The 24,251-nt window shown below is 48.0% G+C and overlaps 1 protein-coding gene across 1 annotated transcript in view; it reads right to left on the bottom strand.

Moving 5' to 3' along the window:
- The window catches only part of LOC123352900 (transmembrane protein 211-like), a 145,141-nt gene that overhangs the window by 80,982 nt on the left and 39,908 nt on the right, over positions 1–24,251 (bottom strand). The window contains exon 2 of the mRNA XM_044993445.1: positions 23,214–23,352. Within this exon, the coding sequence (XP_044849380.1) occupies positions 23,214–23,352 (139 nt within the window). The remainder of the gene's footprint in view (positions 1–23,213; positions 23,353–24,251) is intronic.

Genomic DNA, 24,251 nt, shown 5'->3' with positions numbered 1-24,251 from the left:
GGCCTGCAGGATGTTATTTATTGTCTCCAACGAGAACCTCTCCAGTGATCCCTCAGGATGCATCGTGACTAAGTGCCCAGCCTATTTGAGACCCAAGCTATGCCACAGGCCTGTTAAGACATTTGGAGCCAATACTTGTCAGCGTGTCCTCCCTGTACCAATTTATACCAGCACAGAATTTGGCCCTGAAAGCCCAGCACCAAAGCCACAGAATAAAACTCAGTGAGAGAAACTGATGCTTTCCTTTTCTGAGCCACAGCAAAGACACCCCCCGAGTTTTGTCAGTGAAAGAAAATGCGAGGCAGGGGCCCCTGTAAATTACCTCTCTCTTTGCCAGATCTCCCTACCCGCGTGTTGTTCAGCATAGCTAGCGCTGCGTTCTGTTACCCCTTTTACAAAGGGCGCTTGGTGAAGTTCAGCAGATAGAACTGCAAGTGCTTCTGGACCAGGACTGTGTCTTCTGATATGTTTGCACAGCACCTAGCACGGAGGGGCCTCTGAGTGCTATGGTAACATAAATATTAAATAGCAATAACGTAGCTGGTGAAATGCCCACACGTACTGCCAGGGCCGTCCCTAGCTATTCTGGTGCCCTACGCAGCTGCGTACTTTGCATATGGGTAAGGACGGCCGTGCATACTGCTGCCTACGGCCCCAGTGGTGGAGAATTTTATAGGCATGTATTTTATGTCCGTATGGATGTACATTTTTATACACAGGAGCTTTTCCCTAGTCCATCATTTTAAGCATCTCTTCTACATGCTGCTCCTTCAGCTTTCTTTTTCAAATACAAGATTCTGGATGCCTTTTCCGTAGGTTCAAATTCTATTAAGTAGCCCTCTACTCCTCTTACATCTGTAGCTCATGGATTCTCCCTGTAAAAGCTGCTGCTCATGAGATCAGAGACCCAAGAAGGCCATTTCCAGGGATTAGCTACTATCTCTAATAGTGGGTTAGACAATTACCAAGCCAGGTCCATCTATGGACAGGTCAGCTGTCCCTCCCCTATTTATCATTAACTTGCTGATGCTGACAGGAGGTCAGACTTCCTGCACATCTTGGATCCCAGCCTTAGGACCCGCTCATTGCTTTTTTTCCCCAGTTACTAATTACACGTTACCTATATGTCACCAAGGTGATCAATATTAGTCAGAGAAATCGATAGGCACACTGAAGAGTTTACTGCTTGCCATTCAGGGGCTGTGCTATCTGGAGAGAACAGGACTCTACTGATCTGAAAGGCTGGCTAAAAAAAGGGGGGGGAATGAATGACCTGGGAGGAGTGAACATGCTGTTTACTAGTCTCTTCTCCCCTGTGCAGAGAGCTCATGTTGGCCCTTTAGAGATGGCTGAATTTCACTCCAAAGCAACAGCAAAGTCACCTGCTGTGTGGAAGCCCTGCAGCCCACTGACTGGCTGGTCTACACTATGGGGGGGATCGATCTAAGTTACTGGCTGGTCTACACTACCGGGGGGGATCGATCTAAGTTATGCAACTTCAGCTACATGAATAACGTAGCTGAAGTCAACATACTTAGATCTACTTATTGCAGTGCCTTCACTGCGGTGTGTTAACGGGAGATGCTCTCCCATCAATTCCCCTGGCACTTCTCGTTGAGGTGGAGTACCGGAGTCGACACTAGAGCGATCGGCGGTCCTTTTACCACATTTATACTAGACATGATAAATCAACCCCCGCTGAATCAATCGCTGCCCGTCAATCCAGCCGGTACTGTAGACACAAGCCAACGGGGAGAGATATTAGAGAACACTTCACCAAGGACCAACGGCACTCCCAGGTGGTGGTGTTAGAAGCAGCGAGGTGCCCTCCAGCTTCATCAGAAGGAGAGGAGTGAAATGGAAAGAGATCAGGAACATGCCGGGACAAGCACTGATTCCTCTGTGTAATGCTGTCCAGGCTAATCCTCAGGTTCCAAAGGAGCCATGCTGGAATTCAGTGCTCAAGGGAAGATGGGCTCGATAACATGCGCTGCTCGCCCGCTTGGCATGACGAGCTGGGCAGTGTATTCAAGGCAGCTGATAATGCTCATGTTTAGAATGAGCCGGGTGAAATACCAGGGGCTTCCTTTATAACTACATGCCTGGTTGAAAAAGTCCCACTGCAGCTCTCAGCCACCGAACAGATGAGTCTCTGTCATCAAGGGCAAAGCCAGCTAAGGGAGGAGGTGAAAGTCCATGTCCTCCACACAGATCGGGCACAAACCAAGCCCCATGCTGACCCTCCAAGATACACTTAGCTTCTTCCAAGTCAGGTGGACAGCAGTACCCAGAGCCCAATACTAACCTTATAGCCCCTCCCCCTCCAACCTTGCAGTACCCTAGGCACTCACTTTCAAATGACGTGGGCTATTTTTAATCTGGGCTTTTTAAGACTTTAGGCCTCAGATAGGTTTAAGAGAAAAATTCTAATCGAAGAATGAGAGATTCTCTCTCTCTCGCTCTGTGCCTTCCAAATCCCTGCCTGTGTTGTTCAATAATCACAGTCAGGCAGGCTGCTTTAGAGAGTCAACTGTCTCCTTCCTCTCACTAAACTGCGTACTAGCCACACAGAATGCAACCTGAGTCGACATCTGTAATACCCACAGAGATGCCTCCACTGTTCACATGAACCTTGGCTCTGAAATGCAATCAGGTTTTAGAGCATGCTGCTCCTGCGAGTACCAAAGAGTCCCTGCCAAGCCTTAATAAAGTTTCCAAACCTGGGATTTAAATTAGGTTACATAAGGAGTTTGCATTTTTTTTTTCTGCAGCAGCACTTATGAATATTCTGATTCTCTCCCAGAGACTCTTAGCTATGCAGGAAGGGTCAGGGATCCTTCGCCCTCAGAGCTCTGCATGTCTTCTGCAGCAGAGGAAACCAATTAGGGCAGAATTAGAAAGACCGTTATGTGAAATTAAAGAAAACTACTCCCTGAATGCCAGGCCTACGGAGGGGCTGGGCCTGGATCAGTGATCCTGCGGGCTGGGCCGTATCTGTGCCACAGTCTGTGTGGGAAAGACCTGACCGCAGCCTGGCCGTCGTATGTAGCACAATCTTGCAGGCATGCCCAGGTAACAGGGGAAAGGATTAGCAGGAGCCTCGTGATTGGGGTCTCACATCCAATAATGAAAGCCAACAAAGCAGCCACCTTAGCCACAGCAGGATAAGTGGGAGGTGGTTTGTCCAGGAACAGCTTGCTAGAGAGGGGTTGCATTTTGTCCCATGTAAGGCTCTGTTTTCTTTCCTTGAAGTGTGCTGCGTTTAACAGTCCTCTCATTACACATCTCCGGTACAACACACCAGGCCTTTAGCATTCCCCAGGGCATGACTGTGAGGGAATGGGGAAGATAACATGTAAAAGAGTGAATGCCAGTGTCCCCAAATGCCGAGTGGTCTGAGCTCCGTAAAAAGCCACCTTGCTTTCCAGCCTCTGAATACAGCAATAGCTGCTCAGTAGGTCTGTGAGACTTTCTTTCTTTCTAGTTCATTAGTCTGAAAAATACAGACTCATAAGGAACCTAGGGGATGCCAAGAATCCAACACAAAGGTTTCAGGCATGGAGGCCTCTCCCGGAACGGTCAGTAAAGAGAAAGGAATAGGAGCAGTTTTTGACATCAGGCCAACACACGCACGCTCCATCCAATTAAATGGGAGCGAATCACCAAGAAGAGAATTTGGCCCCACAGTTACTAAGCTGTGCGCAAACAGGTTGAAGTTAGCGCTTGTGAGGTTATTCCTTGGGACAAAGAATTGGCTTGATGTAACAGAGCTGATTGTCCAAAGAGAGAGTTTCATTCCCGAGGAAAACAGAGAAATACCAGCCCACTGTCAACAACTCTGGAGTCATAGGCACCAGCTCCTCACTGCTGGCCTACAGGCTCCTGACTTATGGCTTTAGATCTCCACGCAGACTAATATCTCACTCTGCAGGATAGTGGAGGCCTCCTACCCCACCCTTTATGACCCAGGAAGGTGCGAAGTGCAGCCATCTTGAGTGTGTAAAAATCTCATGGAAGAAAAAGATTCTTTTTATCAGGGACTTCCCAGTTGTGAACTTGCAAGAGAATTTTGTGACACCAAGAGAGCAGTGGCTAATGTTTAGGAAGTCATTGCTTCTTAGCTCATTGCAATAGCACAACTTCACCAAGGGACAGTGCTCTGCAGGCAAAGATCATGATGAACTGTAACTCTCCCCCTAAACACAGGACAGGTGGCAAACCTAAGACACCAGTTCTCTAACGCAATGTCAATGAAACCTCAGAGGCCCAGTGCAACAGCAGCCATTAAACCTTCATTCTTTCCCAGACCCAACTGAATGTAACAAAGTGCCTTCTCCATCCCTCCTCTCTGCCCAAATCCAGGTTCCCATGGCACCAATTAATGTTCATGTATTTTCAGTAACAGGATTTACTGCCTACTTGGTGGGAAATGACCAGCTGCTTAGAGTGCAGGGAACTGGCAGACTCATGCCTAGCAGAAACCATTCAACAGCTGACAGCAGATTATACAAGTTGTGATGGGTTCCACGCAGTTGCTTGCCACTGCATCTCACATCACAGGCACTTCCATGACCTCCCCAACTGCCCCTTCTGATGAGCGAATCGGGACCCCTGCTGAGGGTAACCATAGATCCCCCACACATCGTTTACTGCCATAATAGCATCTCCCCAGATGAAAGAAAAGATAGTTCCTACAATATCCTTCCCCTCCACTCTTATCCCTCAGCTGCTGTTATCTGCCTCTCACCCCTATCATTTCCATCCCATTTCCTGCTGTCTCCCTTCCTCGCCAGGTATGATCATTCCTCTGTTTTCCTCTTCTACCCCCTCCTCTTTTAGCAGCAACATTGGCACCTGCGATCTGCAGCCTGCTATTTTCATTGTTTAGCAGCTTGTTCTTCCATCCATTTACATTATTCTCCCCATACAATCAAATGGTTTTTTCCTATTAACTCCCCCAAATGATCACCTGATGCACACACAGTTCTTCTCTGCACCTTTGGATGGCTCCTTTGCTTCTTTCCATTGTAATCTATCTGTTTTGTCATACTGTGAGTTCAATAGTCATTGAGCTGCTGCCATAATGATTTCAACAAGGGACCTTTCATTGGAGTTTTGGGGGCCTTTTAATTCCAGGGAGAGGATTCAGATGCATCTGTAAACTGCCTTCTCCCCCTTTCCTTCTCCAACCTAACCGTACTAACGGCTTTTCAGTTCATTTTGTCAGCTGAATAAGTAATGTGAAGAAATCCATGTGCTTGAGCAGATGTGAACAAGTGACATGCAGTTCCCCTTCTCTGCTCAAAGCTCTCTCCTGCACTTCCTGGCTTGGGGGAGCAGGGCTTCTCCACAGCTCCCCCTGCCCCGTGACCAGGAACTGACAGTGCTCCCTCGTCTTTCAATCCACTACAACCCACTGGACGTGAGGCTCAGCTGGGAGATGGACTAACCACAGGTGAGGGTGCAAGGCTGCGGAGGGCTTTGTATTCCAGCGTGACAAATGACTGCGACCAACCATCCTTGGGGTGCAGCAAAATCTTTGACTTGCCATTGGGAGGCCCAATGGATATGGAACTGCTTGGGATGGGTGCAGGCCATGACAAAATGTTAGTGTTTTGCCCGGAGCCCTCCTTAATATGACGCATTGCTGACTTAGGCAGAAGCCTTTTTGCAAAGTCAAAGGGAATGAGCTTTGCTTCCTGGGAGAGGCCTGGCCTTCAGCAATAAAATGCATTGGCCAGTGTCATCAGCAGCCCTGTGCCGCAGGGAGGGCGCAGGGGACAATGGTCTGGATGGTGGGTCTGGGTTTGGCTGGCAGCCCATGGAAGGAATGCCTGGCAGACATCTGCTTGCAAATTGCATAGCATGGGTTAGATCTGCTAGAGGGGAAAAGAGCATCTGTGCCTCAAATGTTTTCCCCAAGCCAACGTTCTCATTCAGCAACAGCCTCCTCAGTGCTTTATGCTGAGCTTACCTAGGCAGGTGGGTTTGCCGGAAGGGAAGGGAGCTGAGCTCAGCAGCACAGGCACGGATAATCAACTCCCCGTGGAGGGTGAGGAGCCATCAGGCACTGCTGGCAGCTCCATTACAAGTCATTTGGTGGGCTGTTGGCTTCAGGGCATCTCAAGGAGCATCCTGGATCAAAAGAGGCAGCAGCCATTTTGTGCTGTCTTCTCTGCTACCTTGGCAACCTTAGGGCAGCGACTTCGAGGGGAGTGAGTGTAAATGCAAACGCACAGCGCTGAGCGGCTAGGTTACAGGGTAGGGCACAGCACCTTTTCTCTGCCTGGCTCCTTACGTGGTGAGTCCCTGGGATACCTGTGCCCTTCGAAAGGAACATGGGAGGATTCCCTGGCTTACATCACCCTCTCCTGCTGGACGTACTGATGCTCTTTTTCCCTTAGATAACCCAAGTGCTTTGAAAATGCAGCTTATTGGCCTGATCTGACACTCACTGGCTTCCACAGACGTTGGATCTAACCTTTAGTACCCAGTGATGGCCAGGGAGACGACAGCCGGGCTGTCAGTGTGTAGGTGCAAAAGAACAGGGCTGATTCCATCTCTCCTTTCCGCTAGGTCGGTCCAGAAGCTGGCAGCTCTCACGCAATCGCTCTGGGCTTTATATAAGAAAGTGTCATCATCCCACCGATACCAGCTCCTAAGCAAATACTTTTTTTTAAATGGAATACACAATCTGCAGCACGCTGCCCTCCAAAATGGAGGTAAAAAGATCCAACAAACCTCTGCCTCTCTCCAGAGGCCAATGCTGGATGCATACACCCTTCCTTACCTACCTTCAGGCTACAGGGTTCCTGAACTTCCCTGAAGCCCAGGGCTTAATCCCACCTTCGCTATAAGTGAACAGCAGTCTGACATGCATCTCTGGGGGAGGCAGCCAGGCCTAGCACATCTGAATCTACTGCAGTTAGCAAAGGCAGATTTTCAGTGCACGTCCGCGCCAAAGCAGAAACTCCTTCAAATGTATTTCTTGCCATTTATAAAAATGCTCGGCAGGGAGCTTCTCCGGGCTGCCTAGGGGCCCCCAACACAACTTTAAAATACGCCCTAAGTGCAGCAGTTGGAGCTAAACCCCCAGAAACCCTCCTTCCTCTCAAACAACTCTGCCCCCTTACAATTGCCACCCCTTGTTTCCAGACGCCTCGGGAAAGAGATGAGGCCTTGCATGTGTCATGAGATGGGGTTATTTCGGACCAACAGGGTGGGAGTAATTTCCGAAGCTCTGGAGCCTTCACAGCCCCCTCTTTGTTTATACCAGTGGGGCTCTGGCAGTGTGGGGCAGATCTACATGTGATCAGCTGTCTCAACTCAGACACTTCCGGGATGCCCCCCACGCACCGTGGAGCCGTCTCAAGAGGCGTTAGCTCTTGGAGACCCTGGGCCTGGTTTTTTGCTTTAGTGTGGCCTATCGCTTCCAAGTCTTCCCGTTTGCCAAAGCTGTTTTTCCTTCTTCCAGGCCAGCCTGCACATGCCTGAGCCCCGCTGATGAAAGCAAGCCCCTTTCAGCCCCCCGGAGGAACGGCTGAGGCTCTGGAGCAGAGCTGTTTTACACGGACGTGCCTCTTTTTGTGCTGTGTTTGCAGATGAACTCACAATGCTCATCTCATTTGTTACGGGGTTTGCAAAAGAGCCAGTGCAAAGCCACGCCTGGCTTGTGTGCCAAGTAATCTGCAGCAAAGGGGAAAACAAAAGAAGATAAAATGAGAGTTTACGCACAAAAAAAGAGGCTGCGTGCAGGTCTTTGATCCCTGCCAAGAAATGCACAGCAGTTTCCCCAGCAGCCCAAGGGTAACTAGAAGAAGGCGTGGAAGGTTTTCCTATAACTTAAATGAAAATCAAACCTCAACTTTACAAATGCTATTTGGCTCCAGCGCTCTGGGCGGCTGCAGATATGAAATGGGCGAAATCACTTTAGGAACTTTCACAGCCAGAGAAACTGTAAGAGAAACAAAACACTGTATATTCAGGAAGCTATTTCCTAGCTATCTGTAGGATACTGAATAGAATTTATTTTAAAAACTGTGTTGGGCCAGTGAAGCAGGGCCACTCTTCCTTTAGATTTGTCACTTCTGCAAGGTTCACATGCACCTCAGTGCTCAGTTTTCCCTGCTGCTGGCTATCTATGATAGCGTCCCATGCTCGCGCCATCCCGTTGAGCATTCTGAACCCTTTTGCCCACCTACAAGGCTTCATGCCATTTATTAAGCAACATACGAAATCTACTTTGGTGCCAAGTTGCAGTTGCCAGCAGTTTAATCCAATTCCAGACTCTTAATCCTTTCCTTAGTCCTGAGCGTCCCAGATGCTCGGGAAGCTGCCTTTCTTCGCTGTGTTTATTCAGCCTCTACTGCTGTCTCAGATTCCACCCACTAGCTGAGTTCTCATGCAACTCAGGCTATGGGTTCTCAGAACACTTCCAGGCTGTAGGCTCAGATGCTCTCCCGCTGGAGAGTGGACACAGTTAGTGTGATCAATACAATAAAGTTTAGCTTTGCTACTATCTTTCATTCCTATAAAAACAATAATCACAGGCATTTTTCAGCCAGGCTGTATTTACAAATGAAAGTTGAATGTTACAATGTGTCACACAGACCAATCAAAAGCATTTGTGATGCTAATAGGCCATTCCCTTGGAATCCTATGGGGTGATGTCATTATTCTTTGCTAGTTGAAACACAGTGAGATAGGACTCCTGGCATCTCTTCCGAGATTTGCTGTATGATTTTATCCATCAACACAAGGGGGATAACAACACTTCCCTACCTCCCAGGAGAGTTGTGAGGTTTAATTCATCAGGTTTACAGTGTCTATAAAGTTTGCAGAGATCCCAGGATGAAGGGCACTATAGCAGTGCAAAGCATTATGATGTTGCATTGATTGTATATCTTACAACATGGGGTGTATGTTCTCTGCAGGGGTATAGCCGGTCCTGTCCTGATACCAGAGCCTCACCATAAACTAGATGAAGACTGGTTAAGGTGATCTGCCATGGGGACACCATCTGGTGGAGGAGAGTTCATAGGGTAGCACACAATCTCTCCCTGGCTTTGGGTTTTCACTTTGGGCTACCATGAATCAGCAAGAATACCAAGTGCAATTACATGCTGAGTCACATTGGAGAGGAACAATGCAGAGGGATTACCTGAACCTGTCCTGGAGATAAAGTGTGTCTGTTTCAGGCACAGTCAGGCTAGTGCCTTTCATCAGCACTACATTTACCTGCAAGGGGAGGGGGAATTATGTCAATAGAAAAATTTGTTAATTTGTAACTATACACGGCTTTGGTCTTGCTCCCTGATATGGCAGTTGCTGGATCTATTTAGGTTGTGGGATTCAGAACAGGGAATGGGGGTCTCTTGTGAGGTTAGGGCTAGGGTGAGTGCTCAGGGATCACAGGGTGATCTGTTATCCAGACACAGGGGCGGCTCTAGACATTCTGCCGCCCCAAGCACGGAGGGTCCGCTGGTCCCGCGGCTTCGGCACGCCTGTGGGAGGTCCACCAAAGCCGCGGGACCAGTGGACCCTCCGCAGGCAAGCCACCGAAGGCACCCTGGCTGCCGCCCTAGCGGCGACCGGCAGAGCTCCCCCCGCGGCTTGCCGCCCCAGGCACGCGCTTGGAGCGCTGGTGCCTGCACTTGGAGCGCTGGTGCCTGGAGCTGCCCCTGTCCAGACAGATAAATCCCATGTGCTCCTTTCGGCTGCCTTTCTTGCAGCAGTCACTTGACACACTGTGCAATAGCTTCTTGAAGATTAATTTGAATGTCGGTCTATAAACATTATGTCCTTGTTCTCCAGCCCAGCACCTGAGAGATGAAATCTGAATGGCAACTGTTCTTACAGAGAGACTGGCATAGGCAATACACAGCTGAGCATGGCTCTGTTCAGACTTAATGTCCTTTAACCAACATGCCTCCTTCGGAATGTTATAGCGCCACATGGCAAAGGACTTTTCCTTCATCTATGTCCTTTGTTAAGTATCATTTTTAAAAGGACAAGGAGAAACAAATTCTCAATCAAGGAAGCTCAAACTGTTCAGGCCTCTTATCTCCATAAACGGGGCTGAGGAAAGAAGATCAAAGCAAGAGGAAGGATCATGCCTCTTGGCAGGCAGAATGATTTTTCCTGGCTCAGAGAAGGCGAGCGCATTTTGTTGCCACTGATGCAATTTGCTGTTGCTGGAGGGTTTAGAGACCACGAGCCAAATTTGGCCATGGAACTACTTGAATTGATGTCTATGGGAATTGTACCTGCTAATGCCAGAGCTGAGTTTGCCCCTTTATCTCTGGGATATGCAGATGTTATGGCCTAGTTTTTCAAAAGGGCCCAGTTTTCAGTAAGTGCTAAGCACCCGCCCCCCCAAAGCATCTCCAGCTGACCACCCAAAATCACTAATCATTTTAGGAAAAGGTAGACCTGTGCCTCCCTTTGGCCCCAGTAAGTTCCAGGGGATCCGGATAACGTCTCTCTCTTATTCCTGCATCAACGGCTACCCAGGCAAGTGTGATTTCCATCAGGGCGAGTTTCTCGTCTGAACAGTCTTGGTGATCCCTTTGCCCTTCTCCATTCCTTGGGGCCATGTGAAATTAAATGTCACACCGCCCCGTGTTCATCAGCCCATGAGACAGTGTGTCAAAAAGCCCCAGCTTCCTTTGCATTCCCGATGACCTTCAGTGGAGACCTCTGCCAACATGTCAGGTCTGGGTTGGTTTGGGCAGGCATGCTCCGCCCCACCCTCTCTCAAGTGTCTGATGTGGCCAGGAATACTCAGCATCTGGAATGCAAACAGTGAATCGCTCCTACGCTCCCTGCTCTTGCAGGTCAGTGCTAAAGCTGCTGTATGTGGGGGCACTGGACCAGGACCGTTGACTCAAGCTTCTGGGAATTCAAGGAAAGTGTGAAATCAGAAGCAGGAAATGGTTACAGGACACACAGCTGCATTATGGGTCCTCTCCCTCCCCTTACAACCTGTTCTGCCCAGTGGAGTTTTTTGAAACAGGTTTGTTACAATGATCAGAAGCTGTCCCCCATTCGGACACCTGAGCCATGGTGCTGTTCCACCCTGACAATGACCATGTGGCTGTAACCTCATTCTGACTCAGCGGATCAGCACCCAGGCTGCATTCACAGTCACGCCTGCTGACGCTAGTGACAGAAATATATTTGCACTTCCTCACGCTGCCAGGAGCCCTGCAGAGCCCACCCTGCCATGGGAAGCGAGTTGCAGTCTCTCCTGGCTCAGACAACATCAACAGAGAGTGTGAACTAAGGTGCAATTGCAGGGCTAAATTCTGCCCTCGGTTCCACCTGTGTAAACCCATTGAAGACACAAGTATAAATGAGGGCAGAATCTGGCCTGCAGAATCTTTCTGGCTGGTGATGATGCACAAGCCAGAAGGAACCCAGCTTGGTTGTCAGATCCCAGAGCAAACAGGGAGGGGACAGAAATTTTTTTGTCTGGGTAAACGGATAAAACTCAAGGGGGAGTTTGAGGCACAGCCTAAGGTGCCATTTTAACAGCTACCAATCTTCTGGCAAGAGCTGCACTCGGAGAGAGCACCCAGACTTGGGGGGATGAAAGATACACAAACGGAGCCCTTCCCCCTCTGAGGTTGATGTTTGGGACAACAATGGTGGCCGGAGACAATGTGCGTCTCATATCTCCGGTAATTCACAGCAGTGGCGCTTTGACTCTGCTTGCGAAGGGCAGTAATTCTATAGGAGCCCTTGCATCCACCCCTTTGTGCCTCGCCCCTCTCACCCCAGCTTTAAATCACGTGCTCTCTCTTGGAAGCAACCGCCGGAGCGCCCTAGCCTTGCCAGACCCACTCACCGTGCCATGCACGTTTTGCTTTATCTGCACAAAGTTTACATAGACTTTCCTTGTGGAATTTTTCTGGGGGGTGGGGGAGCGACTGCAGGGTTCAGCTGCTTAAAAATGGCAGCCAAGAGCCAAACACAAGGGCCTGATCCCTTGCAAGATGCTGAGCGCCTCCCCTCCTCCCAGCTCACAGTGGTGCTGCTCTCAGAAACAGGCCCCAAACCTGCATCACCTGGTTGAATTCGGGCTCCACGTCTGAATTTATGTGAATGAAATTCAAAGCCCCACGTGCCCATTTGATCAGCTACAGAGCTGCAAGGGCTGAAATGATCGATCTCGGTACAGATATCTTCTCATTACTTTTGCTGGCTCCCCTGCTCAGATACGTGAAAGGCTCTTTCATTGCCCCTGGTTGACTACGCCTGGCTCTTTATCTTGAAGTTAGAGGGCTGGATCCATCTTTTTTATTACACTGTATTAGTTTTGCTCCAGTCTGCAGAGCTCTGCTAAATTCCCTTAGCTCTGCTAGTGGGGCAAGAGGACGGGGATGTGGGAAAATAGGAACCAAGTTTTAATTTCAAGAGACAAAGGTCAGGTTAGGCAGGGGGAGGGGAGAGTCTAACACAAATCAAGGGGGGAAAAGTTAATTTATTGATGGAGCCAGTAATGTTTATCACATTTCCACCTTTCAGACAATATCACTGCACGTGGGAGGGACCCGTCTTAGTGCCCGCTAAAGTAGCCCAGCCTGGGGTTCAGGAGATCTAACCCTGGAAGCTAAAGGTTCTCCAATTCCCCTTGTCCTGACTAGAACAGTGGAAGTGGGAACACACCACCCTTGTCTTTAAAAGCCCGAGTCCAGACTGATTTTGCAAGGGGTTAGAAACTGCTACTGATAACAGAGGAGAAAAGGATAAAGCCCAGAAAGCCATCCAACTAGCAAGGATACGTGTCAAATCTGTATTAGAAGGGAGCCAGTGGGTTTGGGACAAAGGCTGATTCAATATTTGTTCTTGTTTATATTCTGACAAGAAGAAATAATGTGTTTGCTGATCCGCTCCCTTCCGCCGGGGAACCCCGGAGAGGTAATAATCACAGTCACAGAAACGATGAATCTGAAATTCTAACCTATGATTATTGTATTTATTATTCAGCAGCATAGATCTGCACAGCACCACAGCTACTACCAACTAACACGGCCACCTAGAAGTGACCGGAATTCACACACACCTCTATTCAAGAACATAAAACAACAGAGAAAGGCAAGAAAACAAAATCTACTAATTCCCCTCCCTACCCTTCACTAGCCCTGGATCCCCACCCCCGTATGGCTCCTCCTCAGTCTTGGGAAAAGCTGGAGTGAGGTATCTGAAGTGAATCAATTTAAACTGGTACTTCAGAGGCAAGTTCAAATGTGGCTTTACTAGCTTGTTACTCTAGTGAGAGCTCAAGCATTGTAAATACACAAATGTATCATATACATTACAAATAAAGTATAGCTAGATGGAATTAACTGTATTTGGTATGTGATGCATGAGAGAATATATCTAAATACATATAGATGCAAATATACATGTGCACACATTATGGGTATACAGTTTTTTACAAATGACATTTATCTGTAAGGGGAAACGACACATACAGGGTGAACTCAGAACGAATTTTGCTACTGACTTCAATTCAGCCATAGTTTCCACTTGTGAGTAGCTAATGAACTGAAAGCTCGTTGAAGGTTTGGGAACAGTTAGCTGGTGCGATAGCAACAAATGTGGTGGCATTATTTATTTGTATTATGGTAGCACCTGATGGCCCCAACCGAGATCCTAACCCCATGACGCTAGGTTCTATACATACATTGAGTAAAATGTCATTCCTGTCCCAAAGAGCTTACAATCAAAACAGAGAAAGGAAGTATTAGTACCTCCACTTTACAGGTGTGGAAACACAAAGGAAGGAAGTGACTTGACCCAAGTCACACGGTGAGTCTATGGCAGAGCCAGAATTTGAATCCATATCTCCTGACTGTCAGCCCAGTGCACTAACCACAAAAGCATCCTTCCCCTGTATGCACTGTATTTCCTAGGATCTCTAATGAAGTTTTATAGCAAGCACTCCTGGCTCTACCAGTGACAGAATCAGTCCTACCCTTGTCCATAGCAAGAACAGAACTTTCCTGTGCAGAGACTCAAGAGATCATTGTTTCACGGCCTTCGTACAATTTATCTCTACACAGTACAGCCAGAATTATGCTACCTTAAAAAAAAACACCCTGGTACCATGCAATAAATGTCATTATTTTCGGAGGGAGGTTCTCTCCTTGCTGCTCGCCCTCCTGCTGGGGAAAGATTAATTTCTAACAAAGATTCCAACTTGGAGGGAGGGGAGAGGAATGGGGAAAGAAGCGACAAAACAGAGCGGTGCGTCGTGTCCGAATCACAACAAACTGCACGACTTCATTCAGTTGACTCAGGGCCACCTCAGTTTGAATAAGAATTAATCCACAGGGAAACGATATTAAAATGCACAATATAAAGCGCTTACTGAGGCACAGCGAGGGCTTAAGCAGCCCATTAGCTTGGCCAAATGTACCTAGTAAATTTTCATTTGTCAATACTGCATAGAGGCTACGGTTTATGGCCAGCCGGCTCAATATCAGTAAAACACTCAGAGGCCCTCAGTTTTATTTAACTGTCCCAGCGTCTGTGCTGGCCTCAACACAAACTGTGTCAGCACCAAATGCAAAGCCCCGAGTGCAGGGGGTGTTAACTGTGGGCTAGTGGCTAGGGCACTGGCCTGAGGAGCCGGGCAACCTGGGCTGTGTTCCCAGCTTTGCCTCTGACGTGTTGCCTGACACTGCGGAGCTGTGTTCTGCAGGGAGTCCCTGCATTGCAGCCTATGCAGAGGAAGATTTGGAGGTAGTGACGGGGCTGGTGCAGCCGGAGTTACATCGATCTGTTGGTTGCTCCCCCATCACACACACACACACACACACACACACACACACACACACACACACACACACACACACACACACACACACACACACACACACACTGCCTGATATGGATTTTTAAAATTATTTTTATTACAGTCGTGCGTGATTCTGGGCCCGCTGCGCCGGCACGGTCCATACGCATAGTAAGAGGCAGATCTTGCCTCAAAGTGCTTGCAGTATAAATGGACAAGACAGACAAAGCGTGTGAGTGGATGGGGAACAGGGTCACAAAAAGGAGAGAGGGGACAGTGATCAGTTGTGATCCAGGTCCACTGAAGACAGGACAATAAGTCACGGGCTCAATCTGCAGCAAGGGAGAGTTAGGTTGGACATTAGGAAAAACTTTCGAACTGTCAGGGTGGTTTAGCTCTGGGACAGGCTGCTGAGGGAGGCTGCGGAATCCCCGTTGTCTGTGGGTTTTAAGAACAGGTTGGACAAACACCTGCCAGGAACGGTCTAGGTTTACTTGTTTCTGCCTCAGCGCTGGGAGCTGGACTTGATGACCTCTTGAGGTCCCTTCCAGCCTGACATGTCTATGATTCTATACTCCGGTGGGTGAAAATGGCCCCGGGCAAGGTCTTTATCAAGCAGAGTTGAGTCTGCTGCCCAGGATGGGGGGTGAAGCTGAGCGGGCAGGCAGTGAGATTATTCATCTCGTGTGCATGGTGGATCTAGGCTCTGCAACCGGGTCCACATAATCCACCATGATGGGATTGGAGAGGAGGAGAAGACATGGCCACGGGGTCTGTGATTATCCAGATTCCATTGCCCATGTGAGGGGTGCACAGCAGTTGCAGAGGAGACCCAGAGCTGTGCATGCACTGATTGCAAATTGGCAGGGGTTCTTTGGATTCCACACACCCCCATTTCCCTCCACACAAATCCCGAGTAAGCAGGCTGAGCACAGGGGAATGGGCTCGGTGTGGGTGGGTGTGTGAGAGAGAGAGAAAATTTAATCTAGAATTTTATATATTGTACAAGTTAATACCCAGAAGGCTGGAAAATCCCCAGCACGTTAATGCTGCTGGGTGATAATGAATTGGCTGGCCGAGCTATTCCAGCATCCATATATCAGCCTCTCTTTTGCTGAACGGACGCTTGTAGAATTCCTTCATTAACAGTCCTAATGTTCTTTTTATCTTACACTTTTTGTGCTGGGGGAAATTCAGTGCACACTGTCATTTTTTAAATAGCGAGGGAGCCAGGATGACAGCAGGCTGATATCTCCTCCTGACCTGTAACTAACGACATTCTATGGATTAATGATTTAACATCCCAGAAGGGTGTGAATTTCATCGGCTGCCCTAGCAACCTAGCATGAGAAAGTCATGCTTTATTAGCAAATCCATTACCTGCAGTGTTAAAATGAGTCCATAAAGCAGTTTCACTGGCTTAGACCTGAATGCAAGGAAGAGGGCATTCCTGTGGGAACGTCTGTTTCTAGGTTCTGTGCAACACTGTGCACTCTTTGCTCAACAAATAATTAATAATATTAAAATATTACATCGCACTTTTCACCGACAGATCTCCAAGTGCTTTACAGAGGAGGGGAAGTATCTCTGTCCCCTTTTTGGAAAGCTAGCAAGCTAGAGTACCTATCAGAACCCCATTTCTGTAGTGTCTGAACATAGAACCATAGGATCATAGGACTGGAAGGGACCTCGAGAGGTCATCTAGTCCAGTCCCCTGCCCTCAAGGCAGGACTAAGTATTATCTAGACCATCCTGTCAGGTGTTTGTCTAACCTGCTCTTAAAAATCTTCAGAGATGGAGATTCCACAACCACCCAAGGCAATTTATTCCGGTGTTTAACCACCCTGACAGTTAGGAAGTTTTTCCTAATGTCCAACCTAAACCTCCCTTGCTGCAATTTAAGTCTATTGCTTCTTGTCCTACCCTCAGACATGAAAGAGAACAATTTTTCTCCCTCCTCCTTGTAACAACCTTTTATGTACTTGAAAAATGTTATAATTCATGTCCCCTCTCAGTCTTCTCTTCTCCAGACTAAACAAACTGAATTTTTTCCATCTTGCCTCATAGGTCATGTGTTCTAGACCTTTAATCATTTTTGTTGCTCTTCTCTGGACTTCTTCTAATTTTTCCACATCTTTCCTGAAATGTGGCACCCAGAACTGGACACAATACTCCAGCTGAGGTCTAATCAGCACAGAGTAGAGCGCAAGAATTACTTCCTGTGTCTTGCGTAAACACTCCTGATGATACATCCCAGAATGATGTTCACTTTTTTTGCAACAGCGTTCCATTGTTGACTCACATTTAGCTTGTGGTCCACTATGGCCCCCAGATCCCTTTCCACAGTACTCTTTCCTAGGCAGTCATTTCCCATTTTGTGTGGGCAACTGATTGTTCCTTCCTAAGTGGAGCACTTTGCATTTGTCCTTGTTGAATTTCATCCTATTTACTTCAGATCATTTCTCCAGTTTGTCCAGATCATTTTGAATTATAATCCTATTCTCCAAAGCATCTGCGACCCCTCCCAACTTGGTATCGTCCGCACACTTTATAAGTGTACTCTCTATGCCATTATCTAAATCATTGATGAAGAACCGAACCCAGAACCAATCCCTGCAGGACCTTGCTTGTTATGCCTTCCACCATGACTGTGATAACTACTCTCTGGGAACGGTTTTCCAACCAGTTTTGCACCCACCTTATAGTAGCTCCATCTAGGCTGCATTTCCCTAGTTTGTTTATGAGAAGGTCATGCAAGATAGTATCAAAGGCTTTACTAAAGTCAAGATATACCACATCTACTGCTTCCCCCCTCCACAAGGCTTGTTACCCTGTCAAAGAAAGCTATCAGGTTGGTTTGACACAATTTGTTTTTGACAATTCCATGCTGACTGTTACTTATCACCTTATTATCTTCTAGATGTTTGCAAGTTGATTGCTTAATTATTTGCTCCATTATCTTTCCAGGTACAGAAGTTAAGCTGACTGGTCTGTAATTCCCCAGGTTGTCCTTATTTCCCTTTTTATAGATTGACACTATATTTGCCCTTTTCCAGTCTTCTGGAATCTCTCCCATCTTCCATGACTTTTCAAAGATAATCGCTAATGGCTCAGATATCTCCTCAGTCAGCTCCTTGAGTATTCTAGGATGCATTTCATCTCACATCTGTAAGGACATAGCAAAGCTGTGAAGCGACAGCGGGGCTGGAATCTCCTTCGACTCCGGGGCCATGTGATTTCAGTCCTGGGTTGGTTACTGACCCTACCAACTGGTTCTGCTGCATGTTCCCTCTGAACACTCGTCGATGCATTTATTCCATTCCTTTGCTTCAGCCCCCCTGCAGTAAGGGCTGCCAGGCCTGGAGAGAGGCGAACGCTAACCAAGACTGGGAAATTCACCACCCGAACAATGTGCTTCTCCAAACCCGTTCCTGGGCCAGAGCTGCTGGGTGGGAGCGAGAGCCGAGCAGGCTGCAGAGCTGGATGCATGCGTTTTGAAGCGTGATGATCTGAAGGTTACCACTGCCCCTAAGCTAGGGGACGGAGCAGCGGTTCTGAGCGCTGGCTTCCCTTGTTTTCTGTTTAATCTCTTCCTGGAGCACTTGCCCCTGGTGGTGCCTTCATAGTCTCTGATGAAGGCTCAGGGAAAGGCTGCACAACAAGAAGTCTGGACTCTCCCTCCTCCCATCTCCTGAGCCACTGAAAATGGCACACAAAGCTCTAATCCTGAGGCCACTTAGCATAGCCGCCCACTGAGAAAACCTCCTCTTTCCCTCCATGCGAGACTTGGCCCTCAGCAGGGTTTCAGCCCCAAAGGCAGGAGGATGTCTTCAGGGAGTTCACTTCTTTATTTACCCAGCACCTCCACAATGGGTGAAGGCCTTGTGCCACAGGGACATGCCCTCCGCCAGGCAGGTCTGGACAGAGCCCCGTCTGGTCTCTATCGATGCTGCGTCATGCAGCAGAAGAGGCAAGTGAGGACATATGGGACAGGCAATTCTGAGGTGTTTTCCCAAAGGATCTGAGCACTCACTCCCTGAGCCCAGGAAGCTTGTAACAAACTCAGGACCTGAACTCAGGTGCCCTGCTCAGCCGCACGTTGCACTGCCATGGATCGCGGGGCTCATCTACGACGCTAGCTAGCAATCAAACCCAGAGCAAGCACAGCAACAAAATATTCTTGATACCACGGAGCTCTCCAGGAGCCAACCCTGAGTCTCCTGCAACACACCCATCCTGGAGGATGGAAGGAACGAACTCATCGATGGCTGGTGGGCAGCAGAGAGGAGGCTCAGAGAGCACTGCTGCACCTTCTCCATTTCCAGGGGAGCGCTTTATCGGGGGCATGGGGCGCCCTTAGATTCTATTTGCTGTCCCCAAGAAATAGGAGGTTCAGCAGCAGAGGGAAAGGGCAGGCCGCATGAGAAGCCTGGCCTCTGTACACACAGATATAATAGCGAGCAATTTGGAGGCAGGAGCCGGAGAGATTCTGACAGGCGAGCAGCTTCCTTCGCTTTCATTATCCCTTCGGCTGAGCATGAACAGTCATCTTTAATAACCGCCTCAGTGCAGTGAGATGGGAGAAACGGGCCTGTCCATCTGCTTTCAAATCAGATCCCGCAGGATTAGTTCATATTTAGCGCTGGAGTGAGGATACCGTGTAACAGGATTTTCCCTCGCAACACGAGAAAGCTGATTGAAGTCTGCAGGTCAGATAATGAGGCATATCACTTGGAAATTCTGCTGAATTTCTGGGGCCAGAGGATATCTTCAGGGAAGTGTGTTTATTCTATGGCACAGACACACCAGTGGCTTTGTCTTCCTGCTTTAACTCAGGATCACAGCCATAACCAACACCATTTCTTTCTGCTAAAGGCCTGAAGCAATCAGGATCTTTTCGGGCAAACGCTTGAGCATTCGGGGAGCGATTCCCTCCACATGCTGCCCTCCAACTCCGCCAGCCACTTGTCTTTCAAAGCCTGGGGTTTCAATCTCTATCTGCCCCTAGGGGACTTGCTAGTACCTCACGACATCCCCGAGTGAGGAGATGCGATAGGTTTTCTCCGTACGCCCCTGAGGCCGCCCACCCTGATGGGTTTCTAAAAGGTACGCTATGGCGCTCTCATTCAGCTATAAACCCTGCCGGGCAAAAGCCATCAGGCACTCCCTGAGAACAGAGAGTGTCGGTGTGAGTGGCACAGGCTGGAAAAAGAGATTCCTGGTCCCAGCCTCTGCCCAGGAGCACACTGGGCCCAGTCCTTGAGAGGCTGGGAATGCTCGGCTCCTGCTGACGGCAAAGGTGCAGGAGACAGCACATAATGCATTAAACAACAGCGGGGAGGGGGGGGGCGTTGAACAAGGACACACCTCTCTGCTCAATGGGAACACAGGCCATAGAACACTCGGTTTCACGTAAGAGACGGAACCAAGAAAACTGGCTAAACTGCAATTTCTCTCTTAGGGAGAGGCACAGTTAACGCTGCTGGGATTTGAACCAGTAGGTGCTGGGAGCCATTGTCGGGTTTGAACCACACATTGAGGGGGATGTGCCTGCCCTTGCACAGCCTCAGGGGGTTCTGCACACACAGACAGGTGTATGGCAGTGGGTGTTTTCCTGGCAGGTAACTAAAGTTTGGCTCTGTCAGGACGTGGCATTTATTTTCAGTGCCCTTCCCGAAATCTCTGAATTCATCACCTGCCATTCTCTAGATGGCATCTGTGTGGGGTACCTTATTTCAAGCCCCAGCCCAGGGGCAACTTCCAGGCAAAGACCCCCTGGAGCTAAACAAAAATACATCAGGAATGTCATCAGCATCTTGGGGGATGGATTTTTTACTCTGACCAACTAATTAGGCGCTACAAGACTAAACCCTCTTTCTTTCTTTCTTTGAAAGGATGTTAATGAGGAACAAAGAATTAAACACAAATAACCACGAAGATAAAGCAGGGCCGTTCTGCTTAGGCATGCTGTGGGGAGTGTAAGGATGGAGTGGGGAATGGGGGAGACACAAGCCAGTGTGGGCATAAGACTACTCTGTTTCAGGTCAGCTTGGGTACAAGGAATAGAGACATCACAAGTCTCCAGAGAGTCTGTTACATGCAAAAACTTTTAACAGCGATGATGGTAAGAACGTGAATGAAATCTGGACACCCATTATAAACAGGGTTTGGGTCTCAAGAGGCAATATTTTTCAGTCCTACTAACTGTCAGAAGTTGCTTACAGTATTTTTAAATTCTGACACTGTTAGCAAAGTGAACCTGTTTTCCCGTGTTTTGTGCCTAGCAATTAATGCTGTGAGTCTTTGGCTGGTTACTTACATCACCAAGGGGGTGTCAGGCATGAAGAATGAGGGTCTGAGTGCATCTGCTTTGTGCGTAGGTCCTTGTGAGTCAGCAGTTCTTCATTCAGCTATTGGCTCAGAATCCTGCTTCACACCATACATGAAGTGCGTGTGCGCATATGTACACTTTTTTGAGTTTACTTAAATTCTGTGTATGGAATTTTATCTAATAAAGATACGCAAAGCCACAGTGAGGGCTGTCATTTGTACAAAAGAGAATGGCTGGCACACAAAACTGGGAGCCAGGAGTTTCCCATCCATGGGGAATCATTGTTCAATCCAGCTTTGTCCAGTTTACTGGATTAGGGTCTTTTTGTTCTGTTGGTACAGAGCCGAGCACAATGGGATCCTGGTCTGTGATGGGGCTGCCAGTCATTATTGCAATACAAATACTACTACTAATAAAGACATTGTTTCCCTCTCTCCCACCCAATGGATAATGTTTTATTTTAATTAAATTTTAATTCCTATTACAAGAATCACTACGGTAATTCACATAAAAGAAACAATATCTAAAGCGAAGCATCGCCTACTGGCTAATATTTACTTACCTCACAGGGCTGCTGTGGGAATTAATTAGTGTTTGCAAACTGCTGCTAGATGCTCAGATGAAAGATGCTATGCTAGTGCAAATTATCCTCACTTATGATAGCAGAGTGAGGGAGAAGCAACAGACATGCCCTAACAACAAGAGTGAAGGGCTCGCTCCTGCTGTGTCCAGGGGGAAATACAACTGAGCCCACTGAGCCAGTTTTAGCTCTACCAGAACTACCATTCTGCCCCCTGTGACAGTGACTGCACCAGCACAGAAAGCAGAATCTGACCGACCAGTGTGTTCACACACAAACTAAACCAAACCAATAAACTCAGCAACTGCTTCAAATTCAGATGCCAATATATCTAAAGAAACAGAGGCATAACTGAGTTCATTGGGATGATACCATCATGTAACTCCATCCCTTCCTTAGAGTACAGCAGAGGTAGGTAACCTATGGCACGCGTGCCGAAGGCGGCACACAAGCTGATTTTCAGTGGCACGCTCACTACCTGGGTCCTGGCCGCTGGTCCGGGGGCTCTGCATTTTAATTTAATTTTAAATGAAGCTTCTTAAACATTTTAAAAACCTTATTTACTTTACATACAACAAGAGTTTAGTTATATATTATAGACTTATAGAAAGAGACCTTCTAAAAACGTTAAAATGTATTACTGGCATGCAAACCCTTAAATTAGAGTGAATAAATGAAGACTCAGCACACCACTTCTGAAAGGTTGCCAACCCCTGGAGTACAGTATGGACCACAACTTGCTGGAACACCTGGCAGATCTCATCACGTCTCACAGTGGTCAGGTGTTTTCCAAGCTTTGTGTAGGCCCCTCTTTATAAAATGGATCTCACCTGGGCTTACTGGACTGTCCACAATTATAGTATGATCTCGCTGGTGTTTTAAGGAAAGCTACAGCAAAAGTTGGGTAGAGAATAAATAATAAGAATAAGAATAAAAGGAAACCTGTGAGTTGAGACATTCCTAACTGGCTGGACAGAAGAAAAACTATTAACAGAATGGAGCAGCAAATTTCCTGGTGATACAAATCATTTTCACTAAGAAACCGGCGTTACAAAAGGATCTGGTTACGACGACTCTTGACAAACATTTTTGTAAGCAAGACCCTGCCATCCTGAAGAGCTTCTGCATTGCAGCTTGGGCCTTAATATTATTTTCATATGTATTAGCCATTTCCATGTATGCTTCCACATTGCCTTCCTTTGAAGCATTGGCTGCTACTAGGTGGAGGATGCCAGAGCTGGTGGTCCAATTTGGCGTCGCAAGACCCATAGCCACAAACTACAGACTTGGGTGACCAAAGCAAGACAGCAAAATCCGTATTTAGGCACCTAAATAAGTAGCCTCATTTTCAGAGGCACTGAGCATTCACTGTCCCACTGACTTCAGTGACAGCTTTGGCCAGAGTTCCTGTGCGGTGAATTGTACTGGAAAATAACAATACCATTTTAACCACATAGGGCACAAGAAAAACCGCTGAAGCTGGTGTCCAGGTCACTTACCCGCTGCTGTCTGCATGTAGCCAGCCAGGGTGCACACTCGTCTCTCACAGAGCCCGCTGGGCAGGAATATAGCGATGATCGCCAGCAGGCAGCTGATGGCCAAGAGAGCGCAGCCTCCAGAACACAGCACTGCACTCGTCTGAAAGGACACACACACAGCGGTGTTAATGGGACAGCGAACACGAAAACAGGCAGCCCCTGAGTGAGTGCTGCTCATACACCAGCCCACTTGCTCAGCTCAGAAATCAAGCTGATTTTGGGTAGCGGTGGCATCACGTACCACTGCCTGTCCACCTGTCCTACTGTTTCAAATGCATAAACTTCCCTGGGTAACCAGCCCGTTTGAGTATTGCAGGAGAAGCCATTACTTAACACTGTCTTTCCCAGAGAGGTGGTGGGGTCTGATGCCCATGGGGCCCTCATGTACTGTCATGAAAGACTCACAATGCCCAGCTGAACCTCTGGAATCTTAACTGCCCTCCAAATATTTTTTCACCAAATTAGTAGCCAGAGTGCTCACTAATAGAACGGATTTTCTTTTAATCTGACATCCTGTCTCTGGTCTCCCAACAGAGCTTTTACCATTTACTCTGCCCTGAAATTAGAAACAGAGCTCTGTCATACTAGGCTTCCCCCATCCCTTCCCTTTCATGTTATGGTGCTTAAGTTCACTGTTAAATCTGTAGCCCATGGTTCACCTGTCACTCGTCCCTTGGGTTATCAGTATTCAGGCTATAGTGATAATAGCAAATGTATTACATGCATGACGGGATTATGTAACGAATACAAGTACCATTAGATGCTTCCGATTCATTTCAGCGCCTCCACTGATAGATAAAATGTATCTAGTTACCGCATCCATGCCTGAAAGTTCTCTCATTAATACGTAATTCTCAGAAGATGCTCTACTGCTGTGAAGTGGGACCTGCTACTCGGCTAATTCCATTGCAGCGTTCACCTAAAGAAACGCCAGCCTGTTGTTACTGTGGAACATGGGCGGCGCTGCCTCCCCTAGCACAGCCGTCCCCTGCCCTCCGA

This window comes from Mauremys mutica, chromosome 19, assembly GCF_020497125.1.
Source record: "Mauremys mutica isolate MM-2020 ecotype Southern chromosome 19, ASM2049712v1, whole genome shotgun sequence".
Taxonomy (NCBI): domain Eukaryota; kingdom Metazoa; phylum Chordata; order Testudines; family Geoemydidae; genus Mauremys; species Mauremys mutica.
The sequence above is the reverse complement of the archived record's forward strand: the minus strand, read 5'-3'. Positions and strand labels throughout refer to the sequence as shown.